Genomic DNA, 23,923 nt, shown 5'->3' with positions numbered 1-23,923 from the left:
TCCTACTTTTAAATAAAACTCAGAATACACTACACGTGTCACTATTATTAGTCCACTTTTCAGTAGTTAACCCTGTTATTTATTAAAAATATTAGTTTTATTTTAAAACATAAAATAAATAATTACGTATATAAATAAATATTTTAATAAAATACACATTGACAATAAAAAAAACTTACACAAAATATACGTTTATGATATTTTCAATGCATTTACATATTCCTGAGATAATAAAAATAATTATCATTTAAATGAAATATAAGAATATGTCTTAACATATCATGCAATCTAATTATTGTCAAGTTAGAATTTAAATGAAATAATAGCAAAAATTTTTTTTCTCTAAAAAAGAAATACAACTAAAATAAATAATACCGTAAAATTATAAAAGTGATCAAATAATAAAAAACGATACTTCAGTACAGAACTTCCTTCATTCTTCTTTTACAATATTCTAAAAATAAGATAACAACTAGAAATAAATCCCAAAATCATTTGAGTTACCCGTTATGCTTTAAATTAGAAAACCAGAAATGAAAGCGACAGATTTTTTTAACTATGATAAAAGGTGTCAATTTGGCAGGTTATAAAGTCTGATTAAGATGAACACTAGAAGAGGAAACAGTACGACAAATTTTTTTTAAAGAGATTAATTATATTGATGGAACATACAGATTAAACCATCAGACAAGCTGCAAGCGATTTCCAGAGGACACAAATTGCAGGTAAAGTGTGCTCAATATGTCATATTGAAGTTAATTACAAATGTTATTTGTATCTAGTCCCATGTATATAATTTTATGTACTTTTGTTTCACATTTTTTATATTACAGTAATAATAAAATCAACTACTTCTAATGTAGTGCCTGTTGTTTGGAAATTAAGTTATTCATAACAGAATCATAACAACAGGTCAGTCTTTATATTTCATTTTGTGCGTCAGTCACTTCTATTTCATACAAAAGCAAATCGATCGATCAAAGTTTTTAAAATAAATTTATAAAAACTACGGAATGATTATATTGAATGTATTTTTTTAATACTCAAATTAACCTTACTTTTAAAGTTTTAGTGTTGTTTTTAACTATGTTTTAATTGTTTTTTACTTCAAAACCGGACCATGTTTTATAATATAAAAGGAAGTTTGTAAATTATGTACATACTGATACATAAAAATATAATTTTTTAACTTAAGCGATTTAAAAAAATTATTGCCTGGTGAAAGACTAGAAAAAAACCTAATTTTTTGCATTTTAAAGGGGCTTCTGACAGGAGTTTTTTGTGCTGAATATGTTGTAGTATGCTGAACTACATACTCAGTTATCAATTATAACGTATAACAGAAGGTTAGGTTTGTTATACTAAATTAACCCAGAGGGTTAATTTAGTACAAATTAAGGGGTTAATTAACCCCAGAGGGTTAATTTAGTATAAATTCTTAGTTGTCTAGTGGTGAACACATCTTCCCAAATCAGCTGATTTGGAATTCAAGAGTTCCAGCATTCAAGCCCTAGTAAAGTCAGTTATTTTTACATGGATTTGAATACTAGATCGTGGATACTGGTGTTCTTTGGTGGTTGAGTTTCAATTAACCACATATCTAAGGAATGGTTGAACTGAGACTGTACAAGACTACAATTCATTTACACTCATACATATCATCCTCTTTAGTATTATCTGAAAGATAATTACCGGAGGCTAAACAGGAAAAAATAAAAAGAAAAAAAAGTATACTAAATTAAGGATACAGGAATTAATAAGATAACAATATTTATTTATTTATGTACACCAGATTACAGAGTAACAGCTCAGTGAAATGATGTCAACAATACTCTGCAGAGATGCCAAGGCATCTGTGTGCAGTCTGATGTGTAAGTGCAAATTTGTAGTTTTGAACAGACTCAGGCCGACCATTCCTGAGATGTGGTTAACTGAAACCTGACCAACAAAGAACACTGGTATCCACAGTCTAGCATCAAATCCATATAATCGCAACTGCCACTACAAGTACTCGAACTTGAATATGTTAATAATTATTTTTTAAATATAATATCAGTTCACATTGCATAACCAATTGTGTACCTAAAGCAGTAGCTGACAACACAATGAATACAGATAATCAGTGGACTAATCGTGGTGAAGTAGCAGTCGATAACATGGTGAATATAGATAATCAGTGATTAATCATATCTATTATTTATATGTTATAAAATATATAAAGAATGGAAAAAACTGTGGGAATAGCTGACACGTCAATATAAGCGATTAAGTGTCTTAATAAAGAAGGGATTACTGGAAGCGAAGAAATTATATAATACCATCTACAATAAAACAGAAAAGAGATGAAGTATAAAAGGAACCTACCTCAGGGCAGATAATCTTAATACGATAATGATCATCTATTTTTTGTGCATGTTCTTACTTATTATTACTTTGTTTTTAATAAAGAATTTTCTTTTATAATAATTGTGAATTACACTGTCCAACAATGAAAATGTTTCGGACTCAAAAATAACTTATTCTTATGTATTTCTATCAGCTGAATTCAAAAATCACCATGAAAATGACTGATGAGCTATTTGTTTGAAGATACAATGACATTTTTACCCGATCTACATTTTTAGTTTGGGAGTAATTTTGTTTTTGGAGTTGTTACACCTGCTAAATGATAAAACATAATATTCTCCAGCTGTTTGTAGGTAATAAACATTATTATTGTTGCTGTGACTGTGAGTTTCATATTGTCTGTGTTGTAATTAGTTCAGAATTTCTGGTTTTAAAGTGTTTTTGAAGTGAAAAATTTGTTAAATCAAAATGCCACGAAAATGTTTAAATTCAGTGAATAATTTTTGTTACATTTGTGATGAAATAACATTTTCATCACAGAAGTGCAATCTGACAGTGTATCAGCATTATTTTGGTATGACGGTAGGGGATCAGTATAAGTCCACAGAGCAGGTAAGGGCTCCACATATATGTTCCAACTCTTCTTCTTCAGTTATACTATGGGAATGGTTGAAAAATAAAAAATGATCTATGCCTTTGCTACACCTGTGATTTGGCAGGAGCCTACAAACCATACAGATAGCTGCTATTTCTGCTTGACTCCACCTATAAAGGCAGGAAAAGAGGAACAGTTCAATACCGTAATCTTCCATCTGCTATTCGACCTATTCCACATTCAGATAGTTTATCAGTTCCTAATCTACCCCAAAATTATGAGCTTGATGTAGAAAATGAAGACAGTATGGAAGAAACAGAATCCAACAAGCCTTCCACATCTCATGACTCTAATTTTGACGAAAAAGATGATAAACTGCAAAGAGTGAGTCAAGCGGAATTCAGTGATCTCATTCGAGACCTTGATTTGTCAAAGGAGAAGGCAGAACTTCTAGGGCCAAGACTACAGCAGTGGAATCTTCTCTAACGTGATGTCAAGTTCTCATAATACAGACATTGTCATAGGGATCTACTTTTCTTTTTTTTTGAGAAGAAAAATAATCTTCTTATTTGCTGCAACGTTAATGGCTTGATGAAATGTTTTAATTTGAATTATGATGCATCCGACTGGAGGCTATTCTCCTAGAGAAATCAGCAATATTATAATAAAAAAAGAGGGCTACATAGAGTAAAAACACTGAAGGAAGATAAAGACTAGAATACATTAAAAAATAGTAACTAAGAATTTACACATAAATTTAACATTAAACGATTAATATGTAACAGAAAGGAATGGAGAATAACATCAAATCAGTGGAATTAATGACAATCCAAAGAATCCTTACTTGGAACTAAAAGTAATATTTTAGTATACTGTTAAATAATATGAAAAAAAAATCCAGAAAGAAGTAGTAGTATTATTATTACTATAGAAAAATTATCAGTTAATTATATTAAATAGATAAATAGTATTTAAATAAGATGAAATTAAAAAAAACATTCTTGCATAAAACAAAATACAATCTGTTTGTGATGATATATCTTCTTGCTATTACATGAATCTGAAAATAATAACAAGGGACTTAAGAGCTTATTTACATGCTCATTAAAACTGATGGGAAATTGTACAGTTTACAAAACAATAAACTGCACTTTAATTCATTCACGCCATACATCACAGTTTATCAGCAAATAAGAAAAATTAATGACAATATGCTTAGTTATATTGTAATCAAAGTGAAAAAAATAAATATATTTCAGACAATGTAAATTTGTTTTCATTAAATATTAAAAAAACAGCATTATTGTACAAGATAAATTAGATCGCTAGAAAAAAATGAAAATTTCTTTACCATCTCATTTTAAAGTAATAACACTTTTTTTTAAATATACCTCACCATTTTAATTTTTTTTTTAAGATGAATACCCTGTGAAGGTTTCTTTAAATTTTAACGAACAGTGGCTTTTATAAATATACAGATTTACAATCTACAGGAACTTTGTCAACATTTACATTTTCAATCTTATTAACATCAGTTTGTATTAACTCTAATTATTACAAAACAACAAAAAAACCAGCTCTATGACAATTTTTTAAAATAAATCAATAAAATTATTTTTAAATACCTAGCGAATTATAAATTATTTTTGTAATATAACTGTGTACTAATACTATGCTTTTAACAAATAACGTAAAGGATGGCGCAATAGTCGCATGACAAAACGAAAATTATAATTAAATTATTTATATAGCAACAAAAGGCTGATACTCAATAACAGTTACTGATGAATGATAATCAATTTTATAATGTATAAAAAATGCTTTCTCTGACCAGGACACAAACCTGTTACCTCCGGATGAGAGACAGAGCCATTACCAATCCACTGGCATAATAATAATAAAATAATTTTTAATTATAAAGTTTACATTAAAAAAAATAATAACTTTATCATAACATACTAGTACCACTGGAATACTTAGGTATTCCAATACTAAGGTATTGCAAATAATTTTAATGACTTATGTTTTAATGTATTTGGAGTGTCATATTTCAATTTTAACAAAAAAGAAAAAAATTATAATCTTAGAAAAAGGTGCAACTACTGTTATTAATCAGTAGAATTAAATTCACTTTCTGATCTAGCATTATATGTTTACAATTTTTTGAAATATGGTTCTGATATTGTCTGCATTATATTCAATATGCTCAAGAGCAAGCTGAACAGAGGATTTTGAAATGAATGTTTATTTAATCGTGTTTAAGAGTTCTTGAAAGTCAATTACGAGATTAGTTTCTATCCTATCCAACATTTCAATCGCTTTAGTTATCAGGATTTTATACGGTTAAAAATTAAAAAAGTACATTTGCATTTACAACTCAGACTATATAGTGCAGATCAAAGACTTTTGATTTTGTAAAGCATTATTCGACCCACAAAGGGATAATCCGGATTAATTGTATATCAGGTTTATGTTGAATTTATAAGTTAATAGAAACAACTTTACATACCAGAAACGATGAAAATTATAATCTTATTTTAGAACAACTCAGGATAATACAGTACGGCAGATTTGAAGTAATACTGCTCTTTAGCTTATTGGGGCTCTACCATCAAAAATTTCAACAAATTTACTTTCGACATGATGCTTCACGCCTAAGTAATAGGTACATGAAATGTCTCTTTGTCTGCCAAATACTAACTCAATAACTTTTTTTCTGTGGGCTGTGATTAAGAGCCTTGCATGCAGGAAGAAGTCAAAAACGATTGAATAACCGAGTTTATACTGGGGGGGGGGAGGAAATTCTAGAATTCGGATGCCGATAAAATTGTGTTTCTAAGAATGTAAAAAAGAATTCCAGATTAACCTGAATGATGCATTTTGAAGATGAAAACTATTGCAAATAAAAGGTAGATAAAGAATTTAATTTATTTTTTTTATAAATTCAAGTGTTAGTTATTTTTGTGCCATCCTCTGTGTTTATACAATTTTTTTATAATAATTTCAATTATTTTTTTATATAAAATAAAATATTCATTGATAATAAAACAGTTAATATAATCTCACGTTATTCATAAGAAAGCAACACATAAAGATCATGGGTTCACTTCAATATTTTTAATTAGCATTTTACACACTCTGACTGTAGAGGATCCAATTTACACGAGATATCGTTCGCTTCCGAAAATTGCACAGTCATCTCAAAAATAACAAGAATCATTTGCTAAGCATGCAAAGTAAGGAGTTGAAAGTTACCTTTTGCTTTCTTCCCATCAAGCTGAATATAGGGTTGCATAACCCTGTTCATTTCATACCTATCGAAGAAATTCAAGTGATACCTGGCCTTACAGTCATACTCACTATGTTTAACACACGAAATGACTATAGTGAATATCATTAACGTCAGAAAAAGCAAATATGATTCGGTCCCTTTAATACCTCTGGTGCTTTCCATAAAGAGTAATAAAGCAATAAAAATTAATGTACACCTTTCTGTGAGAAACATGTGTTATTTGCAATGCCTCTACTCAATAACGGATTTTTAATAACATTTTTATGTAATGAAAAATTATATTTATTTCAGTTTTCAATAGCTCTATCACCATGCCAATTTAATAAGATTTTCTTGAATCCTGTGGTCAGCGATGAAATAAAAGATGTTTTTTTATTATTCATCTTAAATTAGGAATATGAATATTTTCACTGTTATCAATACCTGCAATAAAATTCAATGAAAATTTTAAAAATATTAGCCATTTGAGAAGCTTGATGAGTCAGCAATTTAATTAAAACTTATTTTCTTTAATATAAGAAAAATTCATTTAAACTATTTTATTATCATTGAATATCTAACTTATTTTAATAAATTCCTGAAAAATTTTAAATCCAAATTAATAAAAATAAGAATAAAACAAATATTTAAGTACTTAAAAAACTAAATCAATCATCGGTTTTATATAAAAAAAAGTAACAGATTTGTAAAATATTTAATTAAAATACTAAAAGACTTTATACTAGTGTTTTAAGTTTAAATTGCTGTATAAAAATCTCATGATAAAAATTGAATATAGAATAGAGAAAACATACATTTAATATGAATTTCTATTACAAAAAGAAGTTTTATTTTTAACCCTTTAACTGTGAAATTTTTAATTCTTCAAAAATTACATAAGTGATATTTTCAAGATTAAAATAAATCTCTTCTTGAAAAATACATTCTTAAATTTATAATTAATAACAGCATATAAAAAATCACTTTCATCAGTAGTTAAAAAAATATGATCAGATCTACAAATGTGATCAAGATTCAAAATTTTACCATTCAGATAGTGCATACCACAATAAAAAGCATCAAATTATATGTTACAATATTATCAGAACAACAAACATGATAAAAAATATTTAAAAAATAATAAAAATAAAAACAACTTTCTATATATTTTAACCGGTTTCTACATCTATTTCTAAATGTACAAGCAACATCAGATAAAATGATTTGAAACCTACTAACTAGACTTACCAATTTTAGTCCACTACAGACTTTTTTGCACTTTATCTTTCAATATTTATTGTTAAATTATTTATTAATTAATTGTATTGTTATTTAATAACAATATTTATTGTTATTTCCTGATAAAAACTGTTATTAATTATACCCGTACGACCTAATTCTTTTTTTATTATGACTTTTAATTACCACATAGCTATTAAAATACATTCTGTTGTATATACTATACTGTATTACATATATTATGTACTCTTATAAAAAACAATATGAGGCAGATTAGAAAGTAAGTACAATTTCCAAACATATCATGACTACATACTCACTGCTGAAGTTCAGTCATCTCTGTGCTTATACACTCACTCCATACATATTTCACTATCTATGCTAGTATAAAGTAAGAAATTTTTGTTTACACTGTTCCATAAGTTTTAAATCTTTAAGATAACTGAAAGACCTGATGACTAAAATATGGTCTGTTATCCAATTTTTTAATGTTAAAAATATGAAACCAGCAGAGATAGAATAATTAGTGAAATTTACAGTAAAATCCAACCGGTGAAAAAATGCACTAGACAGTTTAATGAAGGAGAAGAAAATATTCACGATTACTGACAGAGATTATTTTGCAGCAAATAAATTAAATGTTAGGAGAAATTTTGGAATCTCACCGCCTGAGATCGTGTAAAGTCACAAGACTTTACACAATCTTCAAGAACTATTCTGTATAAAATTGTAAGAAATGATAATCAGAAATCGATCCTACATTACAACAAACATCTAATACTTAGGTAGGTAAATGTCTAACAATGCGTATTGGTTTAAACCAAGCCAGAAGGTATTTTGGGTAAATTTTTTAAATTTACAAAAAAATATTCATGTTTTTTTTTGTAATAAGAAAATCGTTTAGAAATAATTTCATTATTTTTTTAATAGCTATTCAGCTAAATAAGAAATAAATTGATTTCGTGTGTCAAATAAAGATTTTTTTTAATGCAATAAACTTTATAATATATAAAGAGAGGTTGTAACATATAATAATTAAGACTTAACATTAATTATTGTATCTGTGTGGTAAAAATGACTGTACCATCGTTTCTAAAATTATCTCTCTCACAACAGAACAGCGGTCCTGCTTTGTCTCTAAAAATGGTATGCTTTGTCATATTGCAATAAGAAACCGACAATTTATTTTTAAACTTTTAATCGGAATAAAAATTAAATTTACCCAGTTAAAGAGTTAATTGCTTGCTATACAGTTAAAATTAATAAATTGAAATTAAAATTACTAATAAAATAAAAAAATACATAAATATTAGAACTATAGAAAAACTATGAACACAACATAATTAAACTAAACGTGATTAGAAAACATAAAACTGACAATATTATACAAATTTTTACATCGGTACAACTGCATTAATAAATGAGTATGGTATTACTCACATTTTATTACGCATTCTGAGTAATATTTTACATGTGTACAAAACTATATTTTAAATATTTATTGATCATAATTAAAAATTAGTTGTTTACTGTTGTAAACATTTTTTTTTATTTTAATTGATGATTGCTCTAGTAAACATCTGTTTTTCTGTGAGCATACACAGCTAAAAATGAAAAGGATAACTGAGAAGAAATAGATATTTTCAAAATTAAGATAAATAGTTTCTTTAATAAAATTAGATAATAATAATAATAATAATACATATGGAACACATGTTTAGTGGTTACCTCAAATGTAGGTATAGATATACAAAAAATTTAAAAAGATAAAATAATAGATGATAAAAGAAGAAACGTCATGAATCATAAAAAAAAAAAAAAAAAAAAAAAATATTTTAATATGAATGATAAAGGAATTACACTTTTATATCTCGCATAATCACGGTCAGGATTAATAAAATCCCAAATATTTTCAGGATTAAATTTAATTTAGATGATATAAATTCAATGAATATTCAAATTCACTCACAGCTGGTGGGGGATTACATTATCAGAAAAGTCAAAGTTGATCATTGATTACATTGAGCTCACGTAATACTTAAAATCATTTATTTCTTTATATGATAAGAATTCATGTACTGACTTTAAGAACAATTTTATAATTGCAGGCCAAGTTTATATCTTTACTTCATAGTTAAAAAATAAGTTAGTGAAATTATAAGGTATTGATCTGTTTCATTAATCCTTTGGACTCAACTATTATAAAAGCCTTGCAATGATGTTTCTGTTGTTTATTACAAGAATCGTGCTTGCAGTCAGTCTCAGCATGTGAATACAAGTAGAGTATCTTAATTCATCTAGCATGTCCTTGATCTATCAAATTTCTTACAACTACTCTGAAATATTTATGCCGTTAAAAAGAATACAATGCAACTGTTATTGACATCTTCCCTGAAGATATGTAAAGCGCATTTAACCTTGGCAGTTCATACCGCTTTTGTTTGCGCTTAAGTTATGTATATTTTATATTTTTTTGATCCTTTATTTATTACTTTATAATACTTAAGTTATCATTTCTTTTAACATTTAAGTTAGATTATGTCAAATTGTAATTAACATTTTTAATTATATATCTGTTTATATTTTTGACTGAATATATAATTTTATTTACAAAATGGCTTAAAACATTGTGAGATACAGTTATTTGAGAAAACAATACAAAAAAAATTATTTATGATTTACTAAATTTTTTTTTGATTTGTTTAAAAAATAAGATTATAAAATGTCAGAATTAAGAAAAAAACGTTAAATGGAGCAAAACTTTTTTTACTACAAACAACCTAATTCTACTATGGGTAACGTTGTAAAATATAAATGGTCTAAATGTTATAAAAACCGTTTCTAATTAGTGTAAACAAAAAAATGAAAGACATACCCGGATATGATTATAGTTAACTAAATTATTTTAAAAACCTAAGTTTTTATATTATTAATAATAAATACATAAAAGTAAAAAACTTAATTACTACTCTTTAACAAAATAGCCAATGTTTAAAATGTGTAATTACATAGTAAAAAAAAAAATAAAAGTTAATAGAATTTTAAAACTTGCTTACAAAAAACTATAATTTAAAATTAATATGAAATAAAAAAAACATCAGTAAAAATATAAAACAATGTTCAAAAAAAATCAGAGCCCAAAGGGTTAAAGAAAGAGATAACATTAAATATTACAACTAATGCAAAATTACACGTTAGAAGTCACGTATATTATTGTTTACTCAAACAGAAGTATAAACAAGACGATTATTAAATTATGTAATCATCCCATTTTTTCCTTTCAATAATGCTGTACTATTTCTGATTAAGTATTTTATAATATTTTTAAGATAAAAAAATTTTCAACTGAATACTTGAACAGATTAAATGAACCAACTGAATTTAAAAAACATGAAATAAAATGTAATCCAGAGAAATAAGAATGAAAAAAAAAACATACTATGTTCACCTCCTATCAGCGTAGAGAACAATATTCCAAGGCAGTAAATTGAAAACTCAAAATCAAGTCGATACATGATTTTAACCTATATTTCTTGTAACATAAATAAACCAAACACTCTGCAGGACATTCTCTATTTTGTTAATCTAAAACTGTTATATGTTTTTAACACAAGCATATTAAAATTCAAATACTAAACCGATAAAACAACGATCGCACCTATTATAATAATTACATTTCACATAGATTTCAAAACCTTCTTTAAAATCCTGAAAAAATTCTGGGAATTGAAAAATTGTTCGGAGGGCAGTAAAAGCTAAAACAATTCTAATCACGTTATTTAATTTATACAGCAGCAATCATCAGCTATTTATTAGTGTTAGAGGAAGTCGAACGCCGCCGTGGCAGAATATGAGCTTGTGGTTTTATAGCGATCACCGGTGACTGCTGAACCTGCTGTTGAACTTGTGGCTGTTGCTGTTGTTGTTGTTGTTGTTGTTGCTGCTGCTGAGTCAAGCACTGTTGTAAATGTAATTGCGCTGTTTGTTTTTGTAATGCTAGTTGTAGCTGTTGAGCAGCCGCTGGAATAGTTAGAACTTGTTGTCCCGTCTGTGTCTGCTGATTGTTTATATTTCCATCTGTCCTTACCACTGCTACTGTAACAAAGTTAAAACAGTAGGTAATGTGTAATTATCTATTAATATTTAATAATATTAAAATATTTTCAATCGACTAGGATTATATTTAAAAAAAATTAAAACTAAAATACTAACTACTAGTCGGTCAGGACTTGCTTTGTTCGCCTGACCTTCTCTACCCAGAGGGCTCCACACTCTAGATCCCTGATGTTTGTTATTCCCACGGTCGATAGAATATTAGATATTTCACAGATATTCATTAAAGAAAAAAAAAATATTAGTCATTTTACTTCATTATATTTCTGTTGTCACAGTGACAGAAATAAAATGAAGTGAAAGGATTAATTTTACTTAACTGTCTAGACAACATTATATCTCTAGAATGGAAAGTATTGTAATCGGTCCAATTTGGGGATATGTGGTTTTTACTGGATCTTGATGTTTTGATACCTAAGGATCCCAAAAAACCAAATGGAAATTTTCTGGGTGTTAATAGTTTGTATGCACATGTATGTTCGATGTTGGCCTTTAAATCACCTTATATCTCCAGAACTACTATACTGATTTTGATCAAATTTAGTCAGATTACTTTTAAATACGGGGAATTGATGCTAATAAATTTTCAACTTAAAAAATCAAGGGGATAAGACTGTAGAGCGAGGTCACCTTCAGTTACACATTTGTTAACGATTAAAAAATAACAATATTTAAAAAAAAAATGTTTGCAAAATCACACCCCCATCCTAAAAAGTGCTCTAAACTACTGCTATATTGTAACACATCACAGGTGAGCAGTAGAATTAAATAAATGAATAATATTTAAAGTGTAAAAAGTAACTTGGTCTAGCCAAATCTCGAACTCGATCTCCTGGTTGACTCTGAACCTGGTATGTTAAGCCTTGCGGCTACACCAGCTGCCGACCATACAAACAAAATTTGTTCTATGTAAGTTGTGAAATTTCATTAGTTTATTTAGTGCTGACCGTCACTGCTAGTACCGCCACACCCGTACGAATTAAATAAACGAAAAAATATTATATTTAAATAAATTATAAACATTTTAATTTAAGTTGTGTGTGTAAGCCATGCATCATATACAACCCACAACTGTAGGCCACTAGGAATGTGGCTTTAGCCAGGTGATGGGAAAATCCTACATCTGTGTTGTCAGCTTTTTTTTTTCTTTAATGAATATTTTTAATTCACTATTTCACCTCCAAAGGGGGCTAGAGCCTCGCTCCTTGGCTTAATCTGGATAACACGAATGTATCCTATAAATCTGAAAGCAATCAGTCGGTTGGTTCCCACATGATGCTGTTGCAAACAATCAAACAAGACAAACTTTCGTATTATGTATACGATTGATAATTGTATTATGGTACTAAACTGTTCTAAAAAAGTTTGATAAAGTAAGGAAATTTTTAGTTTTTATACAGGTAATTTATGTCAGAGATTATTAATCATTATTACATTTTCTCTTTGGGTTAATACTGACTTATTTTTACTTTTTGCTTTGAAACATCTTAATAAAACACTAAGTTTGTATAATTATTATGTTTACTTATATTACTATCTGAAATATATTATTTCTTAGAGCTTCCTAAACTTAGAAAACAAGAAAATTTAGAAGTCACAAAAATGGTTTTTCAGATCATTGTTTGGCACCATCTTTATAAATAACTAGTATTTTGAAAATTAAAAATGTTAACTTATCTTTGTATTTCTATTTATGAATATACAACATTTGCCAAAAGAGAACAAGTCACTTATTCTTAAAAAATAACACCCACCTCTATCAAACTAGATAACAGACCTCTGCTTTCATGTGTTACTTCAGCTTGTGAAAAAGAGCCTTACTATGCTGCTGATTCCATATTTAACAACCCTTCCAAAATCTTTCCACTGATGTATTTAAAGTAAAATGATTTTCTTTTACAGAAAAAATACTACTCCTATCAATGAATTTAAAAAAATACAAATTAAAAAATCTGAAAAAAATAATGGCCTTTCTGCATCCTGTTTGACATGTACATAAATACATGCACGTTTCAAGTAGTTATGATAAAGGTTATATTAAAAAAACTGAGCATTTATGCACTTGAGTAGCACTTAATTTTTTACAATAATTAATTTTATTCCAGCATATGCTTAAGCTAATCAACACAAAATCAATGCTCATTAGTAATACATCTCCAATCTGTGAACAATGATTTGATCTCTCTTGGGGTTGAGGGCGGGAGGGACCCTTTCCTTGGAGAAACCCTTAAAAAACTATTCTCTGGATAGTGTTGTTACATCATATAATACTTCTTTTTTCTTAACTTGAATCTCTTTTCTCCCAATTCTTCTGCTTTCACTTGCAGGGTGGGGCTGAGGATTGGTATACTTAGCACTGATATACTTGTGAAATCAGTGTAATCTTAACTCAATATAATCTGAAGGGTGTCAGTTATCAATTGATTTGATTTCACAGTAATATAAGCTAACAGCAGAATTTCCTACTATCTAAACTTAGCATCCGAAAGTATAATACAAAAAAAAAATAAAATTTTAATCTAGTGTGTTTGTATTTTCATTAAGTCAAGGCTGATCTACATCATTAGGCATTTTGCTTGTATCAGCACTCAAAATAAAAATTAACAGGCATGTTTCTTATATAGGAGGAATTTGAGTTTTTGTCCTTAAAAAACAAAAATGGATGTAAGCAATGAAATTTACATAATACTTTACAATGCATTCACCCTGAAGTTTGACAAATTTGTCACATCAATTCTGAAGTTTTTCTAAACCTATTCAAAAAGTTCTTATACTTGATAACTGAAAAATCGTCGCTGTCACTTCTGGATTATTAAAAACCTCCTATCTATCAATTCCTTCGTATGGTTTGAAAGTACCAATATGGAACAAAATCTTTCAAGTCGGGTAATTCACTTACCTAAAACCTAAATTTCTTCAAAATATCCAACACCTTGCTAGTTTATGAACACATGAACTGCACTACAAAAAAGGAAAACCCATCTATATCCTTTTTCATTGTTTTTCTTTCAATACAAGTTAGAGCTGTATTTTAAATTACCTATTTAATCCTTATTAACATTTTTGTAATCAAAATAAATCAGTGTTCTTTAACAAGAGTGGGTAGCTTTTACAAAAATGTATTGTTAGATCGTTCAAAGTACAATAAAATCAATTTAAAGGCATCAGCTAATTTTCAATTTTCATCAGCAATTATGTTTTTAGTACACGCTTTGTCAACAGCTTCTGCATATCATAGTGCTTATTAATTATACTCTTATTTCATAACAAATGTTTAATAAATTTCACAACTTTCTACAACCGTATTATGTATGAGAAATTCAAATTCTAGAGCAGAAAGTGTTGAAGATATTCCATAACTTTTTGCATTTCCAATCTCAGAGTCATCACACTAGAAAGAATCATATCAATCTGTGTAAGGGCATTTGACAATCAAAAAATTCTGGCACACTCACAGATCTCCTTGAAGTTGTCTTCTGCAGTAGCAAGAACATCATAATATCTCAGAGTTTGAAAAATGAGAGTAGCACATGTTTGGCTGAAATTATTCTGTTAAAAAATGTAAAGAAATTAAAAAAATAGTTCTACTGTTCAAATTGGAAGTTCACAAAAAAACACTCTTTCCAGCCATGGTGACAAAAATTAGACTTAACATTTTGGGAGATGGATTGAGCCATAAACTGATTATGTGCCAATTCCCATCTCATATCTCATATGCATATATATATATATATATATATATATATATATATATATGCATATGAGATATATATATATATTCATCTGTTATGCTTTAATAAAAAATCAATTTTTAAAAGTTTTTATTTACTTTTTATTGGCTATATTTACTTTTCTCAGAATTAAGTTCTGTACTTCTACAGCGTATTGCTGGTGCAAAATATTACCTGTGGGTGTGGATGTGATTTCATGGACCAAAAATGACACCTCAACTCGGCCAAATTGGCACTGATGAACTTGTAGGCATTCCAGCACCAAGTCTATGTAGTATAAATATTCTTCCCAGCTACTGCTGTAAACAATGATGATTTCCAGGCAGACCAGGTAGCACTGGTGGTGGAGGCCAATGAGGACAGTCGGAACTATTCTCACCAGTCTGTTCTGATACCAGTCAGAATTGGTATCAGCCACCATCTACAACTGAAAAGGCTGTAAACCGTTTGGCTGATTCCTTCAGAAGTACCTGCCAATACCCACTTTTAAGGTCTTTTGTCAAGAAGACGCAGGCACTTCCCAGGTCTTTGATAGTCTAATAGATAAGTGGCAGTGGTGAATCCACATCTTCCGTGATGTCGTTCAGGCGCCATAAGTCCACAAAACAACATGAAGAGTCCTTCTTCTTAACAATGACTACTGGAGAGTTGGATGGTATTTTGATGGCTTTATCAACCTCCTACCTCAGCATTTCTTCCATTTGTTCTCATATAATCCCATTTCTTTTTTTTGCTGTACCAGTAAATCAATAAGCAAAATGGCTGGCTTCCTTACCGAATTCAGATCTCACGTACTGCTGACCGAGTTGGTTGCAAGGGAATGCTGGAAAATACACCCTGCTGCCGCTTCAACACTGTCTCCAATCTTGTCTTTACCTCATGGGGTGCTGTACTTTTCTCTGCCGACCAGTACAGTTTTAATGCTGTGGGTTCGGGTCGATTGTGCCAAAAAATAGTTTTGTGGGTTTCCCTGCCAAGATGGAGGCAGCCATGACTATAGTCCAACACGCATTGTTGCTCCTTCAGCCAGTCATGTCATAAGATGATTTCTTCCCGAAGTCCCGGGACTAGCAGAGGCATGGTGAGACTTCTCGTGTCACCGCAGAGAAGCTCTATTTGCACCACTCCTGTGGTATGGCAGGAAATAGAATTAAATGCTATATCTATCTGGATATTTAGTTTGGATTTGGTTTACCATAGTAACAGCTCCGCTCTTTCAAAGCTGAGTCCACAGCAGAATCTATGGCTGCCTTCATGAGTTATCCTGCTACTTCAGCAGTGTTTCTAGGGATGTTTGGCCTAGTTGATTGGTGGGCTCCACAGCTGGGACCTTTATCACTGTTGTTGGGCGCCTTGTTTGGTCTGTCAGCTAACATGTGGTCGGCAGAGGTGTGGCTAGGTACACTCTTTTTGTTCAGATGAACTTTGTCTCATGTTGGGCGCCAGGAGCTGCGGCTCTTCTATTGGAATCAGATTCAGCTTCCCCTCAACAGCAGTTGGGTTCCCATTACAGCACAGAAATGGTGGACCCCAGAACCCCACAGTGTCGGGTTGGCATCAGTTGCGGCAAGGCGGTTCTCCTGATGGGCCATTGACTGATTGGTCAGCTGGGACAGGAAGGTAGCATCCTCGCCCAGTACCTCCTGCAGTGGGCTGGGCAGGACTGCTGCTCCAGTGGGGATATTGGCATCCGCTGGGAGGTTCCATGTTGGGCCCTCAGGTTTCTTCTTCCATCTTCATCTTCTTTATCTTTAGGCAGTGGTCAGCGATGAATTGAAAATTCATTGCCATTGACCATTGCGTGGTCAGCTAGTTTGGTGGCGAGTGGCACTTGTGCAGGTACGTAGGTGTACTGTACTCCTACTGATATCTGAATGACTAGCATTGCGCTTGCTGATATGAAACTCAGCATGTATGTAGCAACAATACGAAGCTGCCCAAAAAATGCTAATCTTTTAATGTTAAGATGAATTTAAATTAGGTTAATTTTATATCACTAACTCTTAAATATAGTAAATTTTAAAAATTACATAAATATAGTGATTTCACAACAAAATAGAAGATGCAGGTAAGAGAAAAAAGACATTTATCAACAAAGTTATGTGAAAAAACTACAGAGAAAATAGAATTACATCAAGAGGGAATAAGTCATATGACTACATTAAATGAAGAAGAATGGTATGGGGTATAGAATGTGGGGTACTGTGGAGGAGAGGATGATTACAAACAAAATTAGTTAAATTCTTTATAATTTATTTTAATATTTACAGTAACAAATAACGATAAACAAATGTAACAAATAAAAAAGAAAAGGTAAATAAAAAAGGAAAATTCTACAATTTTATTATAAGTGAGTAATTTTAAATAAGCATCCCTTAAAATAATATGTACGACATTCAACCGACAAATAATTATAAACAAAAAAAAAACTGTTATACCTGAGTTGGCAGTAGTCACTTTCAACATATGCCTTGGCGTGTTGATTACACCACGTGTCGCAAATGTTGGTTTTGAACTCACTATGGCTCTTGGCCTCTGCAATGTTCCCACCAGTTGTATCGATTGTCCACCCTTAATATAACAACAGATTATTGCATCAAAATAGAGTAAAATAAACATAAATTACTAAACTATGTAAATAAATCTGAAGCTGAAAAAAAGGGCAAAAGGCAGGCAAGCCTTTGCTAGTAAAACCTTGAAAAAAAGTCCTTATCATAACTGTATCTTGCTCATAGTAAAAATTGTGCTACTATATACAATGGAATAAAAAGCATCCACAATAAACACTTACAACCTTGCATATCCATAAACTGCTGTCTACACTTGACAGAAGTTCAGTAAATCGGAAGGTAACTGTTTGTTCACTACCCTTCATAAATCTAATGGCATTTTGTGGCTTTAGAATTTTCCTTCATTTCAAGAAATAGTACTCGAAATTTGAGAAAGCTAACAATGTTGAGAACAGCAGTGCTGAACTGGAACTAGCTCAGATCCCAGGCAGCATATTTTATGCATAAGGAATAACAAAGATTATTACTTAATATGAAAATTTATCTAAAAAAAAAAGAAAAAACTATAACAGATATATAATAACATTAAGTAATATTTTTATTTATTTAAAAATTAATAATTTAGCCAGCCCTTACTTTTGAAACAACGCCTTGTATCATATAAGCATTACTACAGATTGTTTAAAAAAAAACAATAAGTTTTTCAAGAAAAAAGTAGATACCTAAAACCAGTCATCTGGAAAACCTGGGCATGAATTGACAATCAGTTTTTCCTTGAACAGTTTCCGAAATAATCACAGACTGATTATGCAGAAAGTAATGAACATTTTGATAGAAAAAGATTTGAATTAATTAAACAATTTTTATTTCATATTTACAGGAACCCTTGAACTATGTTTCAACATGGTCAACATATTAATTCAAACACTTTCTGGTACATATATACATCAGGAACGTATTAATTCTAATAAACTGTTACAAAGTTCAAGACACCGTTAAAATAATAAAATTTTTATAAACTTAAACAAATTTAAGTAGAATAGAGGGTAGATCTACTGAAATATTAAAACGTATTACAGCTGTTTAAAAATTATAGTGAAGCATATTACGTCGACAAACAGCAATCTTTTTTTTTCAAGGCAAAAATAACTTTTGTATTATGATGGCCTGGACATGATATATTTGTTGTACAAAATAAATGTTAAAAAAACCTGACAATTAAATTTAATTACAAAAGTATAAACCCATAAACACAAAAATACATCATCAAAGTAAAAAGCCTGTAATGCAAGTTAAAAGCAAAATAAATACATAAAGTTATATCACATTATATATCTTAAAATAATAAATTCACCATCTGCTTTACAGCAAATGGCATGAATATTTGGAATACTCTACAGTAATTTATACATTTGAATATAATTGAACAACCCTAAGAAATAATAAAACAGAAGATAACATTTCATTATTCCCTAGAATAGTTTGCATATTAGCACCTAGTTTAAACCTGTGATACAATGCAGCATAACAGATACAATCCACAAGGATATGATGCTGTATATGAATTTACATCACTATTTTAAACTCAATAAATATAGTGGAATGCCAACTATCTGGACTGACCTTTAAAAGGCAGAATCCGGATAACTGGAAAATTAAAAAAGGTTCATCAGATGTTCTGAACATATTTTTCTAATGTTTAATGGATATCACAGTCAATAAAAAGACAAAAATATAAAAAATTAATGTCATAGTAAATTCTACGAGTAGAAATAAAAGAATCAGAATTTACAAAAATTATCTGAATGAAATAAAAATTTATTATTCCCTATAGTTTTACAAAAGACATCGTTTAAAAAATTTATTAAAAAACTTACTAAAATCATACTGCAGAGAAACTGAGTTAAGTTACTTTGTGATTTAATCACAATGTAATGGAAATTATGCAGCTACTCTGCATAGTTATAAAGCTTAGATAAGACAAAGAATACAGTAATGATGTCAGTTGTTTTAACCAGTACGTAAGAAAATAAAAAGAAACACCATAGTTCATGCTCGGCCGATCAATGTGTTTCAATCATATATATATATATATATATATATATATATATAGTTTAACACACGCCAAAATGTGTACAAAATAAAATGTGTAAAATTTTATTTTGAGCTATACGAATTAAGAGAAAAATCAATTAAAAACAAAAATTGATAAAAATAAATTTCCTGTTAAAGCAAAGCTTTTAATTTGTATTATTATTTTAAATTTAGTAAATAATGCATTAATTTTTTTTTTAATTGCCTAATATGGATGTAACCAGTTTGGAAGCTGAACAGTCAGAAAATCAGCATTTGGATAATCGGTGTCCCACTATACTAACTTAAGTACTAATATGATAGTGATGCCCTTAAGTTGTTTTGATACCAATGCTTATGAAATTTTAACGATAATTTGTCTCAACTATAAGGAAAGATCTGCACAAAGATCAGGAGTACTTTTTGTTTTATGCCCCCACTTTTTTTGCATTTTTTCACATAAAAATTACTTAATATATCATGTTTTATAATAATTGATAAATAAAACATTAGAGAAAACACACTAACACGCTGTTTTATACCTGTATTTTAGACATTCCTCATATTAACATATTTCACATATTAAAATTATAAGCATTATTGCTTATAATTAAAAATAAAAATTATAAATATAATAAAACCAAACTTAACCTAATAAATTCAGTAATAATTGCAATTATTTATTGTTTAAATGATCAAAACATTACTGTTAATTAGTCAAGGTTAGTGAGTGAATTGAGCGTAGATCAAGTTTGATTAGATTATATTTATAATTTCCAAATATACACAATTTGGAAGAATTTTGCCTATATTGTGCTTTCTTTTTCTCCCAAACGAGGACTTGTTTATTTCTACGGCCATTCCTGAACTACCTTTTTAATAAATTATCAGTACACACATCTCTCTCAGGTAAGTTTTCCAATCTGTTACTGCTCTACTTTACATTAAGCTATGCTCACTAACACTGACAAATATGTTAATATGCTTAAAATGACCAGTAATAAAATAGCATGTTAGTGTGTTTTCTCTGATGTTTTATTAATAAATTACACAAGCCTATGATGGTTGTTTTTTAGTTTTTGATGATTGATTCTTATGTATTTTTTAGTGCTGAATCTGAAAATAACATATATTTTTTTCCATAACATCAGTATTTTTTGCAAATCGTAATTTCAAAATTTGTAAAAAGTTGAAAAATTGCAAAAAATGTAATACAACAAAATAGACAAAAGTTTTTTTTATAATAAATTAATATAATATATCACTTTTTTGGCTTATACTAGTAGTATAATAATTATTATACTATTTTTCATTGGGCAGCTTTCAAGCTTCTGCAACTGCAACTTACACTACACTGGCGCTCAGTTGTATTCTGCATTGGATGAAATGTTTCACACTCACACCTTGAGAGCATAATCGGTTTTTTATTTGCATTGCTTTCGGCTGCTATACCAATGTGAGCCTTCCGGCATTGGCTGTTGCACTTTTCTGTAGAATTGTTTACGGATGCGGCAAACTACTGCTTTCGGTCGGTTGTACCCTTCTTAGAAGAGCCAATTTCAGTTTCATTTTTGCGATAAGCTTGTCCCCTGAATCTGTTTGCAATGCATAGAGTGCTTTGGCTTCACACCTGTTTGGCAGGCAAATCGCTGGCTGACCAGTAATTTTGTGTTCGCTATCATCTGGATTCCTGCTGTCCCAGGCAGATTTCAAGCTGTCTTTGATTTGTGTTAACTGGCTTCCGACTATACTTTGCATCTGGTTAAATGTTTCACACTCACACCTTCAAAGCTATATTTGGTGTTTTATCCGCACTGCTTTTGGCTGCTATGCCAATGCAAGCCTTCTGGTGTCAGCCGTCGTGCTTTTCTGTAGGATTGCTTTCGCCTGGCATTCTTATAGCTAAACAGTTGAGTGGTCTGAAGAGGAGGGCAGGGGGGTCAGTGACCCCTTAATTTCTAACAAAAACTGCCACAAAATAAGACTAATTTCCATTATAAAACATTTTTAAATTAATTTATTTTTATTTACTTATTTATTAATTTTTATGAGGTACATCATGCCTTTGGAAACCACTGTCCCTCTTCACCCACCCATAATGATGAAGTATGTATAATACTTACAATTTTATTCCATGTTTCAAAGTTTCTTTGGACGACTTATATTCTGCTTCATGCTTTTCCTTCTATGTTCTCTACAGGTTCATCTCAATGTAACATCCAGGAACAGTATGCCATCATCATAGTAGTTCATTTTCCTTGTTACCTCCTTCCAATTTCCCTCTAACAGCACTATTAGTTGTTGCGCAGTGTATGAGTGGCGCGAATAGCTGCCAATAAACTTGTCAAGTCTTGTCACAACCTGTCAGCCAATCAGTCGAATCCATGCATTCACTGAGCAATGGAGAGCCAACTCTCCCGCTGTCTTGTTATCTTCAACCCAAACCTCCCCAACCTCCTCTTCAGACCACTCAACTATTTAACTAGCTATAAGAATCCATAGTATAAGCCAAAAAAGTGATAATTATATTAATTTATTATTAAAAAAACGTTTTATACATTCTATTTTATACATTTTCACAAAACTTTATCTTTTTACAAACTTTAAAATTTGCGATTTGTGAAAAATCCTGATGTGATGGAAAAAAATGAAGGGTATTTTCAGATTCAGTGCTAAAAAATACATAGGAATCAATTATCAAAAATTAAAAAACATTAAATAACCCAAATTTTGCAGGCTTGTTTTTTTGTAAAATATGCTATATTAAGTAATTTTTACGGGAAAAAATGTGAAAATGAAGGGCATGAAATAAAAAAATAAGAAATCAGGTGGTAGCAGTTATAATGAAGAAAGGCAACAAGTTATAATTCAGAAAGGGGAGGGACAATAATATAGTTTGTTCTTTTTCAATAAACATAGAATTAAGTAATAATTAAAGATTTGTCTTTCAGTTTGAAAGACAAATCTAAGAATGGAGTAACTACAAAAATTTTTAATTCACCGATGACTCTGCCCTTTATTAGAATATAAAGATGAGTTTAAAGAAATTATGAAAGGATATAGATTTATTTTTAATGAAAAATTAAGTTTGAAAAATTAAAAATATAAAGCAAGGGGAATGAAGTGTAACAGAAAGGAGGAAGGAAGGAAGGGAAAAAAAGGATATAAAATAAATTGCATGATTTCCCTACTTAGGAAGTAAAATTACAAACAGTGAATGATACAGGATAGATCAAAATCAAGAAGGCAAAAGCAAGGAGCCCTTTCATAAAGGAAAGAAGCCTGATTGAATCAAATATATATCAATATTGAATATGAACTCGAATGGCATTCTTAAAAAAAATCTGTAAAGGAGTGTACTACTTTAAGATGGCAAAACGTAGATATAAAATGTAGAGATATTTGAAATGTGGTTTTACAAGAGCTGCTGAAAATTATGTCAAGTCAATAGAATATGAAATGAAGAGTTCTTAAGAACAGAATAGGATAGAAGCTTGCAGTAAGATATTGTAAAAAGATGTATTAGCTCAGCAGGTCATATTTATTAATATGACCTGCTGAGCAATGTGGATGTCATATATTTATGACATCCACATAAATATTAATTTTGTAACACAGAGATTTGTAAAGGGTTAAATCTATAGATTTAATTTATAGATCTTAATTGAAGATGAAGACTGACTTTGCAAAATGGATAATTAAGGATGTAAGAAATATCGAACAGAAAGGAATTGTGAATAACATCAAACATGTAAGATTGTAACAGATTCCAAAAAAAAAAAAAAATGAAAGTACACATAACAATTTTATACTCTTTGTACATAATACATAGAAACTAATATGCATACATACACGAATACAGCAGAAGAGTGATCACACACTTAATGACATCCAAGAAAAATTTCCACATTTTATGCACCATAATTCACGAAACTGTCATATTTCATTTTACAAATGAAAAAGTTTACAAAAGGTGGCATCTAATGTGCTTTACAATCAATGCAATGCAAAGTGCATGGAGTTATGAAATGGATCAATTCAAAAG

The 23,923-nt window shown here is 29.7% G+C and overlaps 1 protein-coding gene across 1 annotated transcript in view; it reads right to left on the bottom strand.

The window, feature by feature from the left end:
* Positions 1-11,256: 11,256 nt before the first annotated feature.
* The window catches only part of Spt20 (transcription factor Spt20 homolog), a 121,045-nt gene continuing 108,378 nt past the window's right edge, over positions 11,257-23,923 (bottom strand). The window contains exons 18-19 of the mRNA XM_075378959.1: positions 17,734-17,866; positions 11,257-11,546 (exon numbers count right to left, since the gene is read on the bottom strand). Coding sequence (XP_075235074.1) covers positions 11,257-11,546; positions 17,734-17,866 — 423 coding nt within the window. The remainder of the gene's footprint in view (positions 11,547-17,733; positions 17,867-23,923) is intronic.

This window comes from Lycorma delicatula, chromosome 11, assembly GCF_047948215.1.
Source record: "Lycorma delicatula isolate Av1 chromosome 11, ASM4794821v1, whole genome shotgun sequence".
NCBI lineage: Eukaryota > Metazoa > Arthropoda > Insecta > Hemiptera > Fulgoridae > Lycorma > Lycorma delicatula.
This window is presented reverse-complemented; position numbering and strand designations above follow the sequence as displayed.